Source organism: Neolamprologus brichardi, chromosome 3, assembly GCF_056152115.1.
Source record: "Neolamprologus brichardi isolate AB-2024 chromosome 3, ASM5615211v1, whole genome shotgun sequence".
Classification (NCBI taxonomy): domain Eukaryota; kingdom Metazoa; phylum Chordata; class Actinopteri; order Cichliformes; family Cichlidae; genus Neolamprologus; species Neolamprologus brichardi.
Window position 1 is genome coordinate 55,755,135 of NC_142106.1, and position 25,319 is coordinate 55,780,453.

A 25,319-nucleotide genomic window follows, 5' to 3' on the forward strand; every position below is an offset into this window, starting at 1 on the left:
TCACAGCTGATCTCTGATAAACCACAGCGATCCAATCTGTATAAAGAATGAAAGATGTAAGTTTATTAGACAAAGTGTGAGCTTGAAATCATTCAGTGTTTCATCATCTGTTCAGAGCTGAAGAAGGTTCAGAATGTAGAAGTTTAGAAAATGGAAACTCCAAAAAGCTGAAGCCAACAGGAAGCAGCTTCAAACAAACACAACAAGAGAAAAAACTCTGAATGTTTCACATTAAAGTCGTACATTTATCATAAAAACAGGACAAAGACTTGAAAAGATCGTGTTTTTCCTTCCAGGAACCACAAGGCTTCACTTTTAAAGGTGAAGTGTGAAAGAAATGGACATATTTGAAGTCCAACACCTTTTTCCAGTCACATTATTAAAGCAGACAAACTACAAGCTCATTTTCATTCCAACAAGTCATCTTCTGACCTGGACTAACAACACTGGTCTCTATGTGCAGCTGGCTGTGAGACCAGTGCTCAGGGAGCGTCTACAAAGTGCAAAACTGAAAGAACATCACACACTAAGAGTCCAGTTATTAGTCAATATTTATGGATGATGTTCTTTCAGTGTTGCGCTTTGTAGACGCTCCCTGAGCCTCACAGCCAGCTGCACATGGACCAGCTGACATTACCCAGCATTAGAGGCGGGTGTAAAAAAATGGATTTTCCTATTTAAATGGTTTTAATTTGAATAAAGCGATGTTGATTCATTCAATCCTGAATCGATTTTTAATATAAATGTATTTTTCCAGAATCTCAGGTTAAAGCTCCCAAAAGTATTTCAACAACAACCAAACAGATCAAACAGTAAATGAGAGCAGCTAAACACACAAAGATGGAAACACAGAGCGTGGACCGTTCACTCGACGGCACGGACACGGACACGGACACGGACACGCCGTCGGGGTTGAAAGTGGACAGCTCACAGATCCTGAAGCTGCAGGTTTCATCTGTCTCCAACCAAAACTGACTGAACCAGCAGCAAAAGAAGATCCAAACTACGCTTTACGTTTGATGAACATCGTCATGAATTCTCTCTGACTTTGACGTTTACTTCCTGCACAGCTCTCTCTCTCTCAGTGTACTTCAAGAACAGTTTACCTTCAAAAATCTGTTTTCTGCATTATTCACTGCTTATTACGCACCAGTCTGCTGTTGTGGTCACTGCTGTCGGCCTCCGAAAACAAAGCCTCATTTCTGCTGTTCAAAACTGAATAAATTTAAACCTTTTAAAATGATGACAGATTACAAACTCTCAGCTGTGTCTGTAATCAAACCTCTGTAACTTTGCTTCACTTCAGCAGCATCAGGTCATGTTCACATGTTGATTCATGGTTTGCTTCAGTTTTTGATCGACTGCAGAATATTTTGAAGGTTATCTGCTATAAAAAGCCAGAACAGGAAAATCTGCTTCATGTGTTTCTGTTTGATCCTCAGTGACTTTGACACAAAGGCCTCTGCTGTGATGATCACACCTCTGATCAAGTCTCACAGTGTCAGCTTTGTTTTTATACATATGGATATGTGCTGATAAATGAAAAGAATTATAATAGTTCCCAGTGTCTGCTGTGTGCCATGACCTTTGACCTGCTAAAGACAGTCAGCTGTGGATTATTCATTGTTGTGTCTGATACTTAGAACTGTGAGGAAGAACACTACACAGTTAATCAGGGTCCCCTCTCTCTGAATCAGGAAAGGTGGGCAGGCCGCGTGTGGGCCGCGGGCCATACGTTGAGTATCACTGTTTGAAATGTGAACATTGTTCTGCTGCAGTCAATGGACTAAACCAGAGAAGAAGAACACAGACTTTACCATGAAGATCCTCAGTGTGGATCAGTATAATATCAGCCTGATGTCTGCAGTTTAGTGTCAGCACAACTTTCACATCATATTCATCTCAGCACAACTAAAACATGCTGACTGACCTCAGAGTTTCAAGTCCACATCCTGGACTTTCCAGGAAACCACACAGATGCTTCACTCCTGAATGCTGCAGGTTTTTGTTGCAGCTCAGGTTCAGCTGTCTCAGATGGGAGGGGTTGGACTTCAGCGCTTCTGCCAGATAATCACAGCTGATCTCTGACAAATCACAGTTCTCCAATCTGTATAAAGAATGAAAAATGTAAGTTTATTAGACAAAGTGTGAGCTTGAAATCATTCAGTTTTTCATCATCTGTTCAGAGCTGAAGAAGGTTCAGAATGTAGAAGTTTAGAAAATGGAAACTCCAAACAGCTGAAGCCAACAGGAAGCAGCTTCAAACAAACACAACAAGAGAACAAACTCTGAATGTTTCACATTAAAGTCGTACATTTCTCATAAAAACAGGACAAAGACTTGAAAAAGTCGTGGTTTTCCTTCCAGGAACCACAGCGCTTCACTTTTAAAGGTGAAGTGTGAAAGAAATGGATTTATTTGAAGTCCAACACCTTTTTCCAGTCACATTAATAAAGCAGACAAACTACAAGCTCATTTTCATTCCAACAAGTCATCTTCTGACCTGGACTAACCACACTGGTCTCTATGTGCAGCTGGCTTTGAGACCAGTGCTCACGGAGCGTCTACAAAGTGCAACACTGAAAGAACATCACACACTAATTTGATTCCAGCACTTTCACACAAACATCTACTGTCATATTGTCACCAAACTCTGTGGATCCTTTATTGCAAATTCAAATGGGATCAAATGGTCAGACAAAAGAGGGTTATGAGGAAATATGATGAAATGTTGTGTATTAGCAGGAAGTTATTGAATCATTTTCCTCAGAAACCAAACAAAATGATTGACAAACATGTTTTTACAAACTCAGTGTTGGACTTGGATCAGCAGGATAAGTTGATGTTTAAAGCCATTTTTTAAAATTTCTTTTTTGTCTCACAAGGGGAAATTAGTTTAGCAGCAGGATAAAAATAAACAGAACAATACTATAAAATAACAATAACAATAATAATGATAGAAAGTTCAAGGAAATATATTTGCCATTAAGGAGACAAGACGCAGTAGGGATAAAAGAGACCTGGAGTCTTTTAGTCCTCCTCACAGGTACTCTAAAACGGCGGCTGAAAGGCAACATCTCAAACTCACTGTGAAGTGGATGGTTCACACAATTAATAATAGAATGAGCCTTTCTAAGCACATTTCTATTGTAAATGGCCAAAAGTCCATCTTGCCAGCGCCCTGAAATTTTGCTAGCAGTTTTTACCAGAAGTCCCAACAGATTCTTATTCTTCACCGTCAGGTTACCAAACCAGGCAGCGATACAAAAAGACATCACAGATTCGATAAAACTTCTATAAAACAAAGACAACATCTCAGATGAGACATTAAAACATCTCATTTTCCTTAAAAAGAACAGTCTTTGTTGAACTTTTTTAGTAGTGGCATCAGCATGAGATTCAAAACACAGTTTATGGTCAAGCACAACACCTAGATATTTATAACTCTCAACTATCCCAATATCAGCAGCTTTAATGATGGTAGGTAATGAGCTATAAGAGGACTTCCTAAAATCTATAATCACGTCTTTAGTTTTAGACACATTAAGTGAAAGGAAGGACTCATCACACCAATTCACAAAATCATCTACAGCCTGTGCATGGCCTGACTCATCCCCCACTAGAAGACTGATGATCACTGTGTCGTCAGCAAACTTCAGGATGTGTCTGTTCGTGAAATTGCTGCGACATTCATTTGTGTACAGAATGAACAGAAGGGGAGAGAGGCAACAACCCTGGGGTGATCCAGTAGAGGAGGAGAGCACATCAGAAAATACATGATTCACCCTCACGCATTGTGACCTATTGATCAGAAAGTCTGTCACCCAGCCGACCAGACTAGTGTCAAGCTTGAAATGATTGTAAAGCCTGTCAGCAAGTAAGAAGGGTTGAATTGTATTAAATGCAGATGAAAAGTCAGCAAATAATAATCTTGCATGGGTGTGGGGGGCCTCAAGATGCTTATACAAGAGATGCAGGAGTGTGACAACAGCGTCCTCCACACCTCTCCCTGCTCTATAGGCAAACTGGAAGGGGTCAAGATGGTGTTCAACCTGCATTAAAATCTCCTTCTTAATGATCTTCTCAAATGTCTTCATCACTAAAGAAGTCAGAGCCACAGGCCTAAAACCATTCAGTGCCTTAGGAGAACTGCCCTTAGCAACAAGAACAATAATAGCATGTTTCCAAATCTTAGGTACTGTCTGTAGCTCTAAAGAAAGTGAGAAGATATAGTAAGAAATCCCACTCAGCTGATCAGCACAAGTTCTCAGTACCTGTCCACAGATGTTGTCAGGTCCAGGACTCTTGCTTTTGGTGTGTCTAAAAAGATTAGCTACCCCACTCTCATCAATACAAATTGATGGGGGAGTGATAGTCTTTTCCATCAGTGTGCTGGTCTGCCTAGAACAGTCATAGTTCTCAAAACGAAGGTAAAAACTGTTAAGACTATCTGCCAGATGTTTGTCAGAGGTAAACCCCTCTAATGTAATGCTACTTTTACCTTTCGTCTGTAGCCCTGCCATTGTTTTCATACCAAGCCAAGCTCTTTTGAGGTTGTTACTGCTGAGTTCTGCCTCAATCTTATTTCTGTACCTCATCTTGGCGATCTTTATTGCAGCCCTCACCTCCTTTCTCACTATTCTCATAGTGGGAACGTCTCCCTCGTTAAAAACAATTTTCCTTTTAAGAATCAGATCCTTAATATCTATAGACAGCCACAGTTTGTTATTGGGGAAAGTGTTAAATTCTCTGTCTGGAATCACAGAGTGTTTGCAAAAAGAGATGTAGCTACACACCACATCAGAAGTGCTCTCTTGAAACAAGGACCAGGCAGTGCAATCAAAACACCCCTGAAGGGCAACACAACTGTCTTTTGTACAGACTTTAGTCCGCTTCACACAGGCCTTCTCCCTCCTAATCACAGATCTGTAAGCAGGGAGGAGGTGAATAACATTGTGATCCGAAGAACCTAGCGCAGGTCCTGCCACAGACTTATATGCCCTCTTAATTGGTCCATAAGACAAATCCAGCGTTTTGTTATTCCTTGTAGGACAAGTGACATATTGAAAGAAATTGTTCAGTGATTTCTTAAGATTACAATTGTTAAAATCACCAAGAATAAAATTAGGAGCATCCGGTGAGAGAGTCTGCAGATTGTGTACCACTTTAAAAAAGGTGTCAGCAGCAACTTTAACGTCAGCCTTAGGATGAATGTAAACAACAGTGACAAAAATTTGAGGGAACTCCCTCGGTAAGTAAAAAGGCCTGACAGATACTGAAAGGAGCTCGATGTCAGGAAGACACAACCGCTCCCGCACAGTAAAGTTATTACACCAGCCCTGGTTGATATACATACAAACCCCTTCTCCATGAGATTTGCGTGTTACTCCACAGTTCCGATCTGACAGGGGTCCCAAAGCCGCTGATTCGCAGTGAAGTGTCACTGTCCACATCGGTCAGCCATGTCTCGTAAGTGCCATCAGACAAGCCTCCCTGTATTCCCGTAGATGAAGCACATTTCCTTGTAATTCATCCGTTTTGTTCCTAAGAGATTGGACATTGGCCAGAATCATAGAAGGCAGAGGAACACGATTCTTCCTCCGAAGTTTTCTTACATGCTGACGCACGCCACCTTTCTTTCCGCATTTTCTCAAGCGGCGGGGCTTTCCAAAATTAGTCTTTGACCGGGCAAATAAATCCTCACCAAGAATGACATCTGTCCGAGCATTAGAAGAGTCGTACATAGACAAACAGGACCACCGTAATCCAAGTAGTTCCTCGCGTGTATAAGTGATTGTCAGTGAGAGTGAATGACTCCAGGTGAATATCGCCAACAACAATAAAACTAAGGTGTAGAAGATCTCCATCTCGGCAAAAAGTTGAAACCACGGTTAAGAACAGAGTTAAAACAAAGTTAAAAACAAAAAGAAAAAAAGAGAAAGAAAACGCCAATAAACACCTGCTGCAGGTCGCCACAAGAGCAGCGCCCTCTGAGCCTCCTATTTTCTCTCTCTTCTGTTTAACACAGAGACAGTTTTATTAGCCTGAACAGATCAGCCGAGACATCTCAGTCTGAAGCCGCTCGAAACCAACAACCACCACAGAGGACAGACGACCAGAGCAGACGTTAGTGCCAACAGACAAAATGTAACACACCAAGTTACCATTTCTCTCATATATTTTAATATATATACTCTGCATGTATACACACTCAGGGTGGTGTAGTGACGTTCCCAGGGAGGTAAAAGTGACGCAGCAAAACATTTACACAAACGAGCCCCTACGGAAGTTTACAGTGAAGCAGACGTTGCTGTTTGAACCCAGATTCAGTCAGTGCAGAGGCCGTTTGTGTTTCAGCAGAAAGAAACGACTTCCACCTTGATGAGGTTGATCTTTTTTGTCCTAACCGTTAAGGTTAGGACAAAAAAGAAGTAAGGCAGGGCGCTCTACTCATTAATGACAGCAGGTGTGAAGTGACGTTTTCCTCCTCTGAGTCACAACTTCAAAAACAAAGACTGAACATAAAACGGCTGAAGGGTAAAGATGGGATTTGTCTTATTTCACTTCTGGGGATGTTCTGGGAGTAAACAAGAGTCTGGCTGCGTAGCTAACCACCTCTCGTACGCACACTTGCTCTCCAGTTGATGAAGGTTTAAGCGTTACTCAGGGCGTCCACACCTTGCAGGACTTTACCCTCCAGCAGCTCCAGGCTGGCTCCGCCTCCCGTGCTGACATGGCTGACTTTGTCTTCTGTGTTCAACTTGGCGCAGCAAGTAGCGATGTTGACCACACTGATGATTGTGATGAAGCCAGATTTGGTCACCTCGACCACTTTGTCCATCATGTTCTTCGTCCCTTTGGCGAAGTTGTCCCACTCGAACACACCAACCGGACCGTTCCATATGATCTGCTTGGCCCTGCCGACTGCCTCTGCGTAGGCCTTAGAGCTCTCGGGTCCACAGGCCAGACCCATCCAGCCGGTGGGGATGCCAGCAGCAACTGTTGCAGTACCAGTGGCGGCATGTTCGTCAAACTTGTCAGCAGTGACGAAGTCGACGGGCAGCGTGATCTTGACTTTGTTCTTCTCAGCTTTGGCTATCAGATCTTTGACGATGCCGGCGCCCTCCTCATCATACAGGGAGGTACCGATCTCCATGTTGTTGAGGACTTTGAGGAAGGTGAGTCATTTGAGTCTCGCTGTATGAGAGTCCAGTTATTACTCAATATTTATGGATGATGTTCTTTGAGTGTTGCACTTTGTAGATGCTCCCTGAGCCTCACAGCCAGCTGCACATGGACCAGCTGACATTACCTAGCATTAGAGGCGGGTGTAAAAAAATGGATTTTCCTATTTAAATGGTTTTAATTTGAATAAAGCGATGTTGATTCATTCAATCCTGAATCGATTTTTAATATAAATGTATTTTGCCAGAATCTCAGGTTAAAGCTCCCAAAAGTATTTCAGCAACAACCAAACAGATCAAACAGTAAATGAGAGCAGCTAAACACACAAAGATGGAAACACAGAGCGTGGATCGTTCACTCGACGGCACGTACACGGACACGCCGTCGGGGTTGAAAGTGGACAGCTCACAGATCCTGAAGCTGCAGGTTTCATCTGTCTCCAACCAAAACTGACTGAACCAGCAGCAAAAGAAGATCCAAACTACGCTTTACATTTGATGAACATCGTCATGAATTCTCTCTGACTTTGACGTTTACTTCCTGCACAGCTCTCTCTCTCTCTCAGTGTACTTCAAGAACAGTTTACCTTCAAAAATCTGTTTTCTGCATTATTCACTGCTTATTACGCACCAGTCTGCTGTTGTGTTCACTGCTGTCGGCCTCCGAAAACAAAGCCTCATTACTGCTGTTCAATACTGAAGAAATTTAAACCTTTTAAAATGATGACAGATTACAAACTCTCAGCTGTGTCTGTAATCAAACCTCTGTAACTGTCAGGGTTCCTGGGTCGGTGACCCAGTGCTTTCCGTTTTGTTCACGTTCAGTTTATTTCGTCACTTCCTGTTTGTTCCTGTCACCTCGTCTCGTGCCATTAGCCAGATTATGTTCAGCTGTGTACTCACCGGTCTCTCATTATCATCCTCATCAGTCTGTGTATTTAGGTCTTCTGTTTCCATTCGTTCTTTGTCGTGTCATTGATGATGTTCGTGTGATGTTGTCCTCCCCGTGTTCTCTCAGTTAGTCAGCCATTCAGTGTTCCAGCCAGTCAGTGTCCGTTCACCCTCTGTTCCTCCACTCCTTATAATAAACATCCACCAGTCTTCACCTACCTGTGAGTCCTGCGTTTGGGTTCCTTCTTCCTCGCCTCCACACAACGCCTGACAGTAACTTTGCTTCACTTCAGCAGCATCAGGTCATGTTCACATGTTAATTCATGGTTTGCTTCAGTTTTTGATCGACTGCAGAATATTTTGAAGGTTATCTGCTATAAAAAGCCAGAACAGGAAAATCTGCTTCATGTGTTTCTGTTTGATCCTCAGTGACTTTGACACAAAGGCCTCTGCTGTGATGATCACACCTCTGATCAAGTCTCACAGTGTCAGCTTTGTTTTTATACATATGGATATGTGCTGATAAATGATCAGAACTATAATATTTCCCAGTGTCTGCTGTGTGCCGTGACCTTTGACCTGCTAAAGACAGTCAGCTGTGGATTATTCATTGTTGTGTCTGATACTTAGAACTGTGAGGAAGAACACTAGAGAGTTAATCAGGGTCCCCTCTCTCTGAATCAGAAAAGGTGGGCAGGCCGCGTGTGGGCCGCGGGCCATACGTTGAGTATCACTGTTTGAAATGTGAACATTGTTCTGCTGCAGTCAATGGACTAAACCAGAGAAGAAGAAAACAGACTTTACCATGAAGATCCTCAGTGTGGAGCAGTATAATATCAGCCTGATGTCTGCAGTTTAGTGTCAGCACAACTTTCACATCATATTCATCTCAACACAACTAAAACATGCTGACTGACCTCAGAGTTTCAAGTCCACATCCTGGACTCTCCAGGAAACCACACAGATGCTTCACTCCTGGATCCTGCACGTTGTTCCAGCTCAGCTCCAGCTCTCTCAGATGGGAGGGGTTGGACTTCAGTGCTGCTGCCAGATAATCACAGCTGATCCCTGACAAACCACAGTTCTCCAATCTGTATAAAGAATGAAAGATGTAAGTTTATTAGACAAAGTGCTTGAAATCATTCAGTGTTTCATCATCTGTTCAGAGCTGAAGAAGGTTCAGAATGCAGAAGTTTAGAAAATGGAAAATCCAAAAAGCTGAAGCCAACAGGAAGCAGCTTCAAAAAAACACAACAAGAGAAAAAACTCTGAATGTTTCACATTAAAGTTGTACATTTATCATAAAAACAGGACAAAGACTTGAAAAAGTCGTGGTTTTCCTTCCAGGAACCACAGCGCTTCACTTTTAAAGGTGAAGTGTGAAAGAAATGGACAAATTTGAAGTCCAGCACCTTTTTCCAGTCACATTATTAAAGCAGACAAACTACAAGCTCATTTTCATTCCAACAAGTCATCTTCTGACCTGGACTAACAACACTGGTCTCTATGTGCAGCTGGCTGTGAGACCAGTGCTCAGGGACCGTCTACAAAGTGCAACACTGAAAGACCATCACACACTAATTTGCTTCCATCATCTAACCTGAAGAGGAAACAGAGACGCCTCCCCTTCAAAGTAAAAGCTGCTCCTTTTGGACACAGTATCAAAGAAAGTCTACAGTATATCATAGAAAAGACAGAAACAAGTTTTGGTTGTTTTTAAATTGTGCAGAAATGAAACTACACTATGCTCAATTATGTGACAGACATTTCATCCCATGTCAGTTTGGCCTCATCCTGGACCGGATTATCCAGCACACACTCTGACCACAGGCCCAGGGGCCACGCACAGCTGGGCTCCATCCAAGAGACAGGAAACAAACCAACACAATAATAAAAAGCACCATGTGATCTTCTCACATCTTCAAGACAAACATAGTAAAAACATGAGCATATTTGTTTCCTGATAAAATGATGTGACAGGTAGAACAGAGTAAAGTGGTGGTGTTACAGCCTTTCTCCCCTCTGCTGCCGAGGCTGTCAGTCTCTCCCAAACTCGGCTACAGGACTTCTAAATGAATGAAAGCAGCAGAAGTGGCTTTACAAATGAAAGAGGAAGAGGAGAAGAAGAGGAGAGGGAGGCCACCCTGACCATCACTCCAGCTGAAAACATCACACTTCCATTAAAGTTTGTGAGAAAATGTTGAGCAGGATGAGCTGCTGGCTAATCTGGAGGCTGTAGCAGCAGCTCACAGTCACAATGGATTTCCACTCATGAAAAAGCTCTGGCTGCTTCATTTCTCATCTCATATCAGAGACTTTAATGCTTCACTGAAGCTGTACTGTGATGCTTCCATATTCCAGTGAGGCCTCCATAATGATTTCAGCTGTTCTGTACACACACTGTGTGCCCTGTATGGCTCAAAGTCTCTGCAGCCTGTTTTTATCTACTATCATCAGATCTTCATCATCCTCATTCACATCCCTCAACACTCTACAGCCTCATCAGCACTGACTTCATCTTCACTGACTGATGGAGCACAACATGAATCTGTGGAGGCTGAAACACTGTCCTGTCAAACATCTCCCGTCACCACTCCACTTCTGTCAGCCTTTAAATGAACCCTGCTCAAGTCTGTCACTTCTATTTGGAGCCCAAAGGAAAAACTGTTGTTCAGTCGTTTGGAAAGACACAACATTTCTGAAAGCACTCAAACTTCTTCACATTTGTCTTCAGAAACATCCTGAACATTTAGGAACTAAAGAAAGTTTCAAACATCAATCAAAGACCTGAAATATAGAAAAACAACAACAGCTGCAGTCAGTGAACTCACCTCAGAGTCTCCAGTCGACAGTTTGGACTCTCCAGTCCAGGACACAGAAGCTTTACTCCTGAATCCTGCAGGTTGTTCCTACTTATGTCCAGCTCTGTCAGATGGGAGGGGTTGGACTTCAGAGCTGAGGCCACAACTTCACAGTGAGACTCTGAGAGTCCACACTGAGTCAGTCTGTGATGATAGAAAATATAAAATGTGTTATTATAAAAGCAGAAAATCTGCATTATAAACACAGACTGAATGTATATGAAGACAAAACAGAGTGAGGTCATAATGTGATGAATCTGCTCTTCACATCTGTGCTTCAGCTCCTCTTCCTGTGTTTGACATGACACAACGATTGAGTCTCTCTCAGACCTGCAGACTTTTAATGAGAATCTTTGTTTGGCTTTAATCTGCAGATGAAGGAGGAAGATGGTGTCACATTTAGGCTTCCATAATGTCCACAGTCTGTCACTGAGATCTGATCCAGAGTCAGAGTGAAGACACACATTTGAACTGTTTCCTATTTTGAATCTGACTCCAGAACATTTTGAATGAGTTCAGCTCAGTGAAGCGTTCCAGCTGGAAAGATGATCTCTGTTTGCTACCTGCTGTCAGTATGTCTGTGAAGGTTCTCAGTCATCCAGGTCATCGTAGTCAAAGGAGCTTGCAAAGAAAAGCGTCTGGACTTCTTTAAGTTACTTGAAGACGTTTCACCTCTCATCCGAGAGGCTTCTTCAGTTCTAAGGTCAAATGGTGGAGAGTCCCAGATATAACCCTAGTGGGAGTCCCCCCCCACAGAGGGACAAAAGGACCCCCTGACGATCCTCTAATCGCCTGAGCCAAGGTGTGGAACTGGGTGTGGGTCCCAATCAACCAGAGTTTCGGGTGATTTCATTGTGAAACCTGGCCCCACCTTATCATGTGAATTCCTGAGGTCAGATGGCCCAGGGTGTGAGTGGGCCTTAAGGCGTCTGGGAAGGGATCTCAAAACTGGATTATAGATGGCAGAGAGTTGGTGTCGTAAACCACCGCCTCTGTTCAAAGATGGTCGCTCACAGTGGACATAGATGGCTTCTTTCACTCCTCTTTCAAACCATCTGTCCTCTCTGTCCAAAATGTGAACATTGGCATCCTCGAAAGAGTGTCCTTTATCCTTAAGATGCAGATGGACAGCTGAATCTTGTCCTGTGGAGGTCGCTCTTCAAGAGCGATGTGAACATGATGTGAACAATGTGAACATTGGCATCCTCGAAAGAGTGTCCTTTATCCTTAAGATGCAGATGGACAGCTGAATCTTGTCCTGTGGAGGTCGCTCTTCAAGAGCTCTTCAAGTCCACAGTCTGTCACTGAGATCTGATCCAGAGTCAGATTGAAGACACACATTTGGACTGTTTCCTGTTTTGACTCCAGAACATTTTGAATGAGTTCAGCTCAGTGAAGAGTTCCAGCTGGAAAGATGATCTCTGTTTGCTACCTGCTGTCAGGTACGACTGTTCACGTCCACACGCAGGAAAAACCTGCTGACTGTTACCAAACGGAGCAGAATGCTCATCACTGGACAATAATGATGAATGAACTCAGAGCTGCTGATATCAGATCCGATTTCAGGGGAACCAAACACAGAAATGATTGGCTCATTTTAGCTTTCTGAGCCATTATCTGCTGTTGTGTCGCTAGTTGGCAGAAAATGATTTGTATTCCTGTTCAGGGCTTCAGTGTTTATGAGTCCAGATCCAGGTGACAGCAAGTCAAAATGATGTTACCTGTCTGTGTCCAGCAGCAGCCTGTATTCACTTTGAATATTGTTCTAACCTGACATGGATCAGTTTGTCTTTGATTGGTTTGTAAATGTCACTGTTTCCATTGGACCTGAGTGACGGTACAAAGACAGAGAGGGAGAGAAAGGAGAGAGAGGATGGAGACAGCAAAGAGAGAGCAAACACAAACAGGTGAGAGTGGACAGGTGACCAAGGTCAGCAACCAATCAGAGAGCTTCTGTTTGACCCACACTCACTGATGATGACTGCACATAACCGAGCAGTGTGTTACTCTGATATCAAATATGGATCCTGTTCTTCTAATAATGATCATCAGATGATATTATTGTGTTATTTTGTAGCTGAATATGATGTTTGTGTGATTATCAGTGAAAGAAGCAGTGAGGATGAGGATGGAGAGAGAGAGAGGACAGAGGGTGAAGTTAGAAACACTAAAAGGATTTTTCATGGATTTCATGGATGATTTGAGTGATTTCCAGCAGGACACTTAAACATGTCAGTGGACGTCCTAAAGAACATATTCACTGATATGAAACGTGTCATTGAACAGGATTAATATCAGTGGAAACATGGTGGAAACAGCTGTGACTGCATGGATGTGACACACTTCAAATCTGTTCTCCACTCTTGGATTTGGGATCCATGGAGCTGCTGCTGAGTCTGTACAATAAAGGAATGGTGTGGAAGGTTGCAGCGTACGGACACAAACACTTTGTGGTTACAATCTGATTTTATTTTCAAAATTAAACTACTAACCTACACTGATCAATGATGTTAATCATCACATCTGGACTCACCCAGCCTTTCTGCAGTTCCTCACAGCTGGAATCAGTCTCTGTCGTCCCTCAGCTTATCAGCTCCTTTTCATGGATCTGATGCATAACCAAGCTGTAATGACTTTGGGGGAGAAGGTTTTGAGATCTACACCTATGGGAGGTCTCTGGGTTGTTTTGTTTTTTTGTTTTTTTGTTCGTAAGAGTTTGTCTTTAAAGTGTAGTGCTCTTGAAATAATAATTTGTGAGTTCCGACAGGAGAGACGAGATGTAGTCAGGTGCAGGTTACGAAGGGCACAAACTGTATGAGTAGTTATTCAAATATTGAACTAATTTCCTGGAATGTAAGAGGCCTTAGGAAATGCATTAAACTGAAAAGAGTAATGGATAGAATTAAACAATATCAACCAAAGATAGTCTTTATTCAAGAAACACACTTACTTGCGAGTGAAATTGCCCGGATAAGGAGGAGATGGCCAGGTCAGGTTTTCTCTAGCCACTTCTCAACGCATGCTAGAGGAGTGGCAACACTCATTCATAAATCAGTGCCCATGTGTATTAAAAAACCATCTTGGACCCTGCAGGGAGATTCATCATCCTACAATGCTCCGTGCTGAACCAAGACTTAATTTTAGTTAATTTATATGGCCCCAATATCGACGACTCCACCTTTCATAACAATCTATTCCTCTCTATTGCAGCCCTCCACGGTGAGATAATTGTTGGGGGGGACTTTAACTGTACCCTAGAGCCTAACCTTGATAGATCATCAGGTTCAGACTCTTCCCATCCAAAATCTAGACAAGCCATACAACATTTTATGTCTGAATTGAATCTTAAAGATATATGGAGATTTAAAAATCCAACAGGGAGAGAATACTCCTGCTATTCAGCCAGTCATAATAGCCGCAGTCGCATAGATTATTTTCTTATTTCAAACTCTCTTATCCCCAGAATTAACAGCTGTTCATATAAAAGTGTGCTAATATCTGACCACTCATTAACCACGCTTAACTTTTTAGTTACAACAGCTTTTAGATGTAATCCTATCTGGCGTTTAAAACCACACTGGGTGCATAATCAAAAATTCTTGGAATATGTAGGCAAAAATATTGATGACTATTTCTACTTTAATAAATCCGAAACTACAGCCTCAGTAAGATGGGAAGCCTTTAAAGTTTTTATTCGTGGGCAGATGATAAGCTATACCAAAAACAAATCAAATAAAAATTATACTGAGATGTTGGACCTCGAAGGTCAAATAAAAGAAGTGGAACTTGAGATAAACCTAAATGACTCTAAAGAAAAACAACAAAAACTTTTAAGATTGAGAGCAAAATATGATAAATTAACTACTGAGAAAGCCTCAGCAGGACTATTTAGACTGAGACAGACCTACTATGACCAGGGAGAGAAGGCAGGAAAACTTTTGGCATGGCGCATAAAAACGCTACTGAACGAACAAACAATAAATGAAATTAGAACTGCAGACGAAAACACCACAGATCCTCACAGAATAAATGAACTCTTTGAACTCTACTACTCACAATTATATACCTCAACAGGAGACGCGACTCAAGAATCACTAGAATCCTTCTTTGACTCAATAAGCATCCCTTCACTCTCTGAAGAAGCTCGATGCGAATTAGACTCTCAGTTATCTATGAGTGAACTGTCGATTGCAATTGATAAATTAAAAATGGGAAAAACTCCCGGCCCAGATGGAATCCCACTAGACCTTTTCAAAATATTTAAAGACAAATTAGTACGCCCTCTGTACGACATGCTAGTGGAAAGTTATGATTTAAAAGAGCTTCCCCCCTCCTTGCGTAATGCTCTCATAACGGTATTCCCCAAGCCTGGGAAACCACCCACAAAATGTGAATCTTATAGACCAATCTCATTAATAAACTCTGACACCAACATAATAAGTAAAGTACTGGCAAACAGACTTGAACGGTATCTTCATCTTCTTGCTGATACTGACCAGAATGGTTTTGTAAAAGGCCGGCAAGCGCAGCATGGTATTCGCAGAGTACTGAATGTACTTTACTCAAATTCAGAACATTCAGACATGGCTCTGCTCTCCTTGGACGCAGAAAAAGCTTTTGATAGGGTCGAACATAACTATCTCTATAAGGTACTGTCTCAATTTGGCTTTGGCAGTTATTTCATGACCTGGGTCAAAATATTATATGATAAACCTATAGCCTCAGTTAGAACTAACAATATCATATCTAGACCATTCTATCTAGGCAGAGGTACACGTCAAGGCTGTCCCCTTTCGCCTCTTCTTTTCGTCCTAGCAATAGAACCATTGGCTATTGCGATAAGGAGCAATCAAAATATCTCTGGTATTAGAACAAATAATATTGAGTCCAAAATTGGATTATTCGCGGATGACATTATCTTAATGCTGTCCAAATTAAAGAGCTCAATTCCCCAGCTACTCAAAACAATTAATCTCTTTGGCAATATCTCCGGTTATAAAATTAATGAATCCAAGTCAGCCATCCTTTTCTTTAAACATTCTGAAAGAATTAAACCCCCTATTCAAACAATGTTTCAAGTTGCCAGAGACAGTCTTACCTATCTAGGTATAAAAATCACACCAAAAATTAACGATTTGGTACATGCAAATTACACTCCTACTATCAACTCTGTTGTTGACTTAATCAATAGATGGTCTATGCTGCCAATCTCTTTGATTGGACGTGTAAATATTCTCAAGATGAACGTTCTTCCAAAATTTCTATATCTCTTCCAAGTCATTCCTCTCAGCCCTCCAGATGACTTCTTCACAAAGGCAAAAACAATATTCATTAAATTCATTTGGAATAACAGACGAGCCAGACTGCGCCTTTCGCTACTATATCTTCCGTATGACAGGGGAGGTCTGTGTGTTCCAAACCTCAAATGGTACTACTGGGCTGCCCAGCTTTCTGCGGCCTCATGCTGGTTTTCAACAACAACCTTACCCTGGGTAAATCTAGAAAGGACAAGCACTACCCCCTTACTGCTCAGCACTTACCTATACTCCGCAAAGTATAAAGATCTGATGAAAGATACACCAAACCTCTTTGTTAAAAATACCATCCGTGTCTGGTTTGACGCACTCAAGTTTAAAAATGAAACGCCAGCACTATCCCAATTCTCACCTATCTGGGGCAATAGGGCCTTTAAACCCGGTTGGAAAGATTTGGGCTTTAAAATGTGGGCCGCCAGAGGCCTGTGCAAAGTTGCAGACCTATTTGACAAGGACACCCTACTATGTTTTAATGGCTTGACACAGAAATTTGGCATTCCAACCAAACACTTTTTTAAATTTCTTCAAATCAGAAGCTTCATTTCAAAAACTCAAAAATCCCTAATATTGCCCACTCTAAACTCATTAGAGGACATAGCAATAAACCATCAGCTGAAGAAGGGTTTAATATCCCGTTTTTACAGCAACCTCAGAGACGGCTCTCAAACATCCTCAGAAAAAGAAAGACTTGCATGGTGTCAAGACTTAGAGTGTAGAATAACTACAGAGGAATGGCAAAAAGCCTGCTTGAAAGCCCAAACACAATCTATAAACACCCAATTTAAACTAATTCAGTATAAATGGTTAATAAGAACATATATCACCCCAACATTATTAAACAAATTTGACCCCAAAACTCCAGACATATGTGTTAAATGTGGGGAAAAAGGCACACTGATGCATTGCCTATGGGAGTGCTCAGAAATCCAAAAGTTTTGGAAAGAAGTTTTAGATGTAATTGCGCATATTACAAGTGTCAAGCTGAAACTGTGTCCTAAACTATGCATCCTAGGAATTTTCCCCGCTGAAATCCAGCTGAGTAAGGTTAACCAAAAAACCACAATCTTCTGCCTGTTACAGGCGAAATATAGCATAGCCAAATCATGGAGATCCATTAGTAGACCACACCTGAGAACTTGGTTATCGACACTGTCAAAATCCCTTGCTTTGGAGAAACTTACGTCTATGATAAAGGGTAAACATGCTTCCTTTAAAAAAATGTGGGGAAATTTTTTGTTATTTTTGGAAAGTGAGGAGACGATGGATAGTGAACAGAAATGACTATATCCATTCAACCTGTATGGGAGAAGTAGTGCTGCAGCTGTTAAAGAGAACCTGGGGGGCCTGTGAGTGCTGGACTGCTCAATAGGACAGGAGAAGAGATGTGAAATTAAATGGACTGGAACTGAAGAGGACACAGTTTATCACTGCAACCATTAGTTCGGATGCCTCTCTAACTGTCACGGCTGGCGGAGTGAGCCGTGTGGTGTGGAGGAAACGGAGGACCCAAAATGCAGACAGCCGATATGACGATATGAGTGAGGGTTTAATTTACAGTGTACAAATAACAGAACTGAGGGCAGGACAGAACATAAACCTAAACTGGGGGAGCTAAATAACAAACCGGATCATACAAATGGGGTGGGAGGCAGAGAGACACAGACGAGGAACGGACACCATGAAACACAGACGAGCCGACAACGAACACAGACCGACACCCACTATAAATACACACACCAGGTAATCAGGAAATGGCACACAGGAGGGGACACAGCTGGAACTAATGGACATAACGAGACAACCCTACAAAGTAAAACAGGAAACACACAGACTGTTTTACATAACAACACGAGGACATGAACAGAGCACTGAGGGAGACGCAGGTAGGGAAGATAAACACAACCAAACACCAACAACCAATACAAGATCAGAAATAAACTAGAAAGTGATAATCATCAACTGAAAGCGCTGGGTCACCGACCCAGGACCATGACAGTACCCCCCCTCCAAGGGCTGGCTCCAGACAGCCCAAAACAAAAACAGATGACCAACCCAGTGCGGGCGGCGGGGGGTCCAGGACGGAGGGACCACAACCAAACAAAAAACAAGCTCCAGTGGGCCAAACGAACTGTCCAAAACACATCACACACTGGAGTTCCCGAACAGGGTCCCAAAATAAAGTTCAGGAGGCCGGCCCGGAGGCTGACAATTCAGGTCCAAAAGCCGACCGCGCAGGAGGCAGCGGCGGCGAAGTGGAAACAGTTCAGGCGGCCGACCGTGCGGACAGCAACGGGGAAACAGTTCAGGCGGCCGACCGTGCGGACAGCAACGGCGGCGACGGGGAAACAGTTCAGGCGGCCGACCGTGCGGACAGCAACAGCGGCGAAACAGGTCAGGCGGCCGACCGTGCACACGGCAGCGGCGGCAACGGGGAAACAGTTCAGGCGGCCGACCGTGCGGACAGCAACGGCGGCGGCGACACAAGTCCGGAGGCCGGCCGCGCGGAAGGTAGCGGCGGCGTTTGGGAGGACGTCCATAGCGACGATGACGCCCAACAAGCGGCCTGGCAGATGACCGCCGATGTCGAGGCGGCAGTTTGGGACCTGAAGGTCGCGTGGCCCCTGCAGCACCAGGCGAGGCGGAAGCTGAGGCTGGACCAGGCGAGGCGGATGCAGAGGCTGGACCAGGCGGGGCGGATGCAGAGGCTGGACCAGGCGAGGCGGATGCAGAGGCTGGACCAGGCGGGGCGGATGCAGAGGCTGGACCAGGCGAGGCGGAAGCTGAGGCTGGACCAGGCGAGGCGGATGCAGAGGCTGGACCAGGCGAGGCGGATGCAGAGGCTGGACCAGGCGAGGATGAAGCCGGAGCTGGACCAGGCGACGGCGAGGATGAAGACACGGAGGCTGCAGCTGGCGAGGATGAAGACACGGAGGCTGCAGCTGGCGAGGATGAAGACACGGAGGCTGCAGCTGGCGAGGATGAAGCCGCTGCTGCTGCAGCTGGCGAGGATGAAGCCGCTGCTGCTGCCGGCGGTGTGGATGAAGCGGCAGCCGGCGAGGATGATGAGGCTGCAGCTGGCGGCTGGACGGGCTCCTCGGGCCGGACGGGCTCCTCGGGCCCTCCAGCTGACGAGGCAGAAGACTGGACGGGTTCCTCGGGCCCTCCAGCTGACGAGGCAGGAAGCTGGCTGGGTTCTCCTGAACCTCCAGCTGACGAGTCTTGGGGCTGGACGGGCTCCTCGGGCCCTCCAGCGGACGAGACAGGCGGCTGGACGGGCTCCTCGGGCCCTCCAGCGGACGAGACAGGCGGCTGGACGGGCTCCTCGGGCCCTCCAGCAGACGAGACAGGCGGCTGGACGGGCTCCTCGGGCCCTCCAGCGAGAAGAGTCTCGGGACCAGCGGGCACAGGGGCCCCTGGCAGGCGAAGAACAGAACCAGCAGGCGCGGAGACCTCTGGCGGGCGCAGAACAGAACCAGCAGGCGCGGAGGCCTCTGGCGGGCGCAGAACAGAACCAGCAGGCGCGGAGGCCTCTGGCGGGCGCAGAACAGAACCAGCAGGCGCACGGGCCTCTGGCGGGCACAGATCAGCACCAGCAGGCGCACGGGCCTCTGGCAGGAACAGATCAGAACCAGCAGGCGCACGGGCCTCTGGCAGGAACAGATCAGAACCAGCAGGCGCACGGGCCTCTGGCCGGAACGGATCAGAACCAGCAGGCGCACGGGCCTCTGGCCGGAACGGATCAGAACCAGCAGGCGCACGGGCCTCTGGCAGACCCAAAGCTGACTGCAGCTGCACCGAGCATTGACTCAGCTCAGGCAGCGACAGCCGGGTGCAGTCCTCAGCTGGCTTCTTTACCTCCAGGGGTCCAGAGTCTGCTGGGGGCTGAAACCCAGCCTCTGGGGAGGCCCTGGAGTGCGTCTCAGTCTCAGAACTGGCCAGCTCTTGAGGAACGTTTGCAGGATTGTTTGGTGTGTCTCTCTGCAAAAAATACGTAATAGAAAAAGAGTCCAAAACGGGGGGCACAGACGCAGCCTCCCGTACAGAGGGAGTCGGTGAAGATGGCATAGATGACTGGGCTAGTGGGGATACCGGGGGCCGAGCTGAATGCTGCTGTGCAGCTGAACGAGCTTGCGGCTGTGCAGCTGAACGAGCTTGCGGCTGTGCAGCAGGTTCAAAAAACACAGCCCCGGTATAAACCGTCACAAGTTCTGGTGAAACAGAAAGAGTGTCTTGTCCACTCACCACAGCCGGCCGCTCAGAAATCCCCAGGTCCGACTGTGGCGAGGAGCGTCGGCAGCGTGCGCGCCGTTTCCCTCTTGAAGGCTGGGTTGACGGGCCGGGCAGAACATCCTCTGTCGGAAGTGAAGCATGAGTTGCAGGGTGGGTGGTAGCAGCCGGGGGGTGAAGACGGAGCTCGTTCAGAATGAAATTCTGTGCGAGCGGGTGAAGTGAGTCCAGTAGCCAGGAGTGAGCAAAGATGAAGTGCTGTAGCCTGGCTTTTACAGCGCGGTGAAATTCCTCCCCCTCATGTTCCAGCCACAGGTTAACTAACCTTGAAACGGAGTCAATCACCCCCTCCCGAAACTCCTGGGAAGGTGCGGATGCTGCTGGGTCCATGTTTGGTCGGCTCGTACTGTCACGGCTGGCGGGGTGAGCCGTGTGGTGTGGAGGAAACGGAGGACCCAAAATGCAGACAGCCGATATGACGATATGAGTGAGGGTTTAATTTACAGTGTACAAATAACAGAACTGAGGGCAGGACAGAACATAAACCTAAACTGGGGGGAGCTAAATAACAAACCGGATCATACAAATGGGGTGGGAGGCAGAGAGACACAGACGAGGAACGGACACCATGAAACACAGACGAGCCGACAACGAACACAGACCGACACCCACTATAAATACACACACCAGGTAATCAGGAAATGGCACACAGGAGGGGACACAGCTGGAACTAATGGACATAACGAGACAACCCTACAAAGTAAAACAGGAAACACACAGACTGTTTTACATAACAACACGAGGACATGAACAGAGCACTGAGGGAGACGCAGGTAGGGAAGATAAACACAACCAAACACCAACAACCAATACAAGATCAGAAATAAACTAGAAAGTGATAATCATCAACTGAAAGCGCTGGGTCACCGACCCAGGACCATGACACTAACTAACTTGACACCCTTGGACTAAACTTCAGCCCGAAGCCCTGGAATAATGCACTTAAATCTATGTCTCACTATGTTATACTTGTTTTATATTTTTCTGGAGCACTATCTGTTAACCCTGTGTTTTGTTTTTTGTTTTTTGTTTTTTTGGGGGGGGGTTTTGCTTTTTTTTGGGGGGGGGGGGGGGTTGGGGTTTTTTGTTTTGTTTTGTTTTGTTTTGTTTTATTTATCTATATACATATGTGTGTGTATATATGTATGTATATGTATATGTATATATATATATATATATGTATGTATATATATGTATATATGTATGTATATATATGTATGTATGTATGTATATATATGTATGTATGTATGTATATATATGTATGTATGTATGTATATATATGTGTATGTATATGTATATATATATGTGTATGTATATGTATATATGTATATATATGTATGTGTATGTATGTATGTATGTGTGTGTGTGTGTATGTATGTATGTGTGTATATATATATGTATATATATATATATATATATATTTTTTTTTTTTTTTTTTCCTGTAATAATATCTGAATGATCTACATGGGAGAGTATGTATAACTATATCTACGTGTTCCCCTAACACTATTCATATATGATGTACATACATTACTATTATACACTCAAATTATTATTATTTTTTTTTATTAATTTTCTCCTTTATTTTATTTGAACTCTCTCTTCCTGCTGGTTAAAATGTTGTTGGAAAAGCAATAAATAAATCTTTGAGAAAAAAGAAAATGATTTGTATTCCTGTTCAGGGCTTCAGTGTTTATGAGTCCAGATCCAGGTGACAGCAAGTCAAAATGATGTTACCTGTCTGTGTCCAGCAGCAGCCTGTATTCACTTTGAATATTGTTATAACCTGACATGGATCAGTTTGTCTTTGATTGGTTTGTAAATGTCACTGTTTCCATTGGACCTGAGTGACGGTACAAAGACAGAGAAAGGAGAGAGAGGATGGAGACAGCAAAGAGAGAGCAAACACAAACAGGTGAGAGTGGACAGGTGACCAAGGTCAGCAACCAATCAGAGAGCTTCTGTTTGACCCACACTCACTGATGATGACTGCACATAACCGAGCAGTGTGTTACTCTGATATCAAATATGGATCCTGCTCTTCTAATAATGATCATCAGATGATATTATTGTGTTATTTTGTAGCTGAATACGATGTTTGTGTGATTATCAGTGAAAGAAGCAGTGAGGATGAGGATGGAGAGAGAGAGAGGACAGAGGGTGAAGTTAGAAACACTAAAAGGATTTTTCATGGATTTCATGGATGATTTGAGTGATTTCCAGCAGGACACTTAAACATGTCAGTGGACGTCCTAAAGAACATATTCACTGATATGAAACGTGTCATTGAACAGGATTAATATCAGTGGAAACATGGTGGAAACAGCTGTGACTGCATGGATGTGACACACTTCAAATCTGTTCTCCACTCTTGGATTTGGGATCCATGGAGCTGCTGCTGAGTCTGTACAATAAAGGAATGGTGTGGAAGGTTGCAGCGTACGGACACAAACACTTTGTGGTTACAATCTGATTTTATTTTCAAAATTAAACTACTAACCTACACTGATCAATGATGTTAATCATCACATCTGGACTCACCCAGCCTTTCTGCAGTTCCTCACAGCTGGAATCAGTCTCTGTCGTCCCTGTTCTGATGTGTTGTACTTCTGGAGGTCCAACTCATCCAGAACCTCCTCTGACATCTGCAGCATGAAGGCCAGAGCTGAGCACTGGATCTCAGAGAGTTTCTTCTCTGATCTGTTCTTAGATTTCAGGAACTCTTGGATCTCCTGAAATAATGAGAGGTCGTTCATCTCCATCAGACAGTGGAAGATTTTGATGCTTCTGTCAGGAGAGATTTCATCACTGTTCATCTTCTTCAGGTTGTTGATGACTCTCTGGATGGTTAATGGACTGATCTCTGTCTGACCCAGCAGACCTACTAAGAGGCTCTGGTTGGACTCCAGACAGAGGCCATGAAGGAAGCGAACAAACAGGTCCAGGTGGCCATTTTTACTCTGGAGGGATTTCTCCATGGCTCTCCTCAGAAATACATCAAGTGATTGGAGATCTGTGTTATCAAAAACACTGAAAATCCTCTTGATTAAAGATTCTGATTTTAGAAACATCTTCAGCACCTTTGTCTTCCTGTTGGTGAAACAGTGGAACATGTAGACAGCAGCCAGAAACTCCTGAATGCTCAGATGAACAAAGCAGTAGACTGGTTTCTGGAAGATCACACACTCTCTTTTGAAGATCTCTGTACAAACTCCTGAGTACACCGAGGCCTCTGTCACATCCAGACCACACTGCTCCAGGTCTTCTTGGTAGAACATGATGTTTCCTTTCTCCAGATGTTCAAACGCCAGCCTCCCCAGCTTCAGAAGAACTTCCCTGTCAGCCTCCGTCAGCTCCTGTGGACTCGTCTCATGTCCCTCATGGTACTTGTTCTTCTTCCTCTTTGTCTGAACCAGCAGGAAGTGTGAGTACATGTCAGTCAGGGTCTTGGGCAGCTCTCCTCTCTGCTCTGTAGTCAACATGTTCTCCAGAACTGTAGCAGTTATCCAGCAGAAGACTGGGATACTACACATGATGTGGAGGCTCCTGGATGTCTTCATGTGGGAGATGATTCTGCTGGACAGCTCTTCATCACTCAATCTCCTCCTGAAGTACTCCTCCTTCTGGGCGTCAGTGAAGCCTCGTACTTCTGTTAGCCTGTCAACACATGTAGGAGAGATCTGATTGGCTGCTGCGGGTCGGGAAGTTATCCAGACAAGAGCCGAGGGAAGCAGATTCCCCTGGATGAGGTTTGTCAGCAGCTGGCTGACTGATGACTTCTGTGTGACATCAGACAGCAGCTTCCTGTTGGTGAAATCCAATGAAAGTCTGCTTTCATCCAGGCCGTCAAAGATGAACAAAAGCTGACAGACAGCCAGCTTCTCTGCTGTGACCTTCTGTAATGTTGGATGGAAAACATGGAGCAGCTCCAGAAGACTGTACTGCTCATCTCTGATCAGGTTCAGCTCCCTGAATGAAAGCAGAACCACCACACTGACATGTTGGTTCTCCAAGCCCTCTGCCCAGTCCAGAGTGAACTTCTGCACTGAGAAGGTTTTTCCAACACCAGCCACGCCGTTGGTCAGAACCACTCTGATGGGTCTCTGTTGGTCAGGTAAGGCTTTAAAGATGTCCTGGCACCTGATTGGAGCGTCATGGAGGGCATCCATCTTGGAAGCTGTCTCCAGCTGCCTCACCTCATGTTGGGTATGAACCTCTTCACTCTGTCCCTCTGTGATGTAGAGCTCAGTGTAGATCCTGTTGAGGAGGGTTCTACTTCCTGTTTCATCACTTCCTTCAGTCACACGTTCACATCTCCTCCTCATACTGATCTTATGTTCATCTAAAACCTCCTGCAGACCAACATCTGCTGACAGAAAGAAAAACAATGAGACTAAAGAGAAAGAAAACTCTTCAATGTCTGAACAACACAAGAAGTCCAGTTTTCAGAAATGAGTCCATCAGCAGACAGATGTTCAGTCTTACTTTGTACACAGCTGCTCTGACTGGCTGTCTGCAGTCCAGCTCTGGTTCTGGATCTTTTTCCACACTGGGGACAGGAGGAGTCTCCTGATGAAGCAGACTGGTCCCAGTATGAGGAGATGCACTGTCTGCAGAACCAGTGTCCACAGCTGGTAGAGACTGGATCCTTCAGGACGCCCTGACACAAAGCACAGCAGGAGAGCTGCTCCTCCTCACAAACAGCACTCCTCTTCCTCTTCCTCTCTCTGTGAACACATTTCTTTATCACTAAAAACATTTACTGTCAGTGAAAAACATCC

The 25,319-nt window shown here is 44.5% G+C and overlaps 1 protein-coding gene and 1 pseudogene across 1 annotated transcript; both read right to left on the bottom strand.

The window, feature by feature from the left end:
- LOC148105905 (protein NLRC3-like) lies at positions 1–25,319 on the bottom strand. Its single transcript, XM_087838415.1, has 6 exons — positions 25,024–25,319; positions 23,080–24,907; positions 10,907–11,080; positions 8,993–9,166; positions 1,987–2,107; positions 1–36 (listed from the first exon to the last, which is right to left on the bottom strand). Exons 1-6 carry the CDS (start codon positions 25,295–25,297, stop codon positions 1–3), a joined length of 2,607 nt encoding a protein of 868 aa, XP_087694541.1. The 5' UTR covers positions 25,298–25,319.
- Positions 6,653–7,176, bottom strand: LOC148105906 (phosphoglycerate kinase 1 pseudogene; annotated as a pseudogene).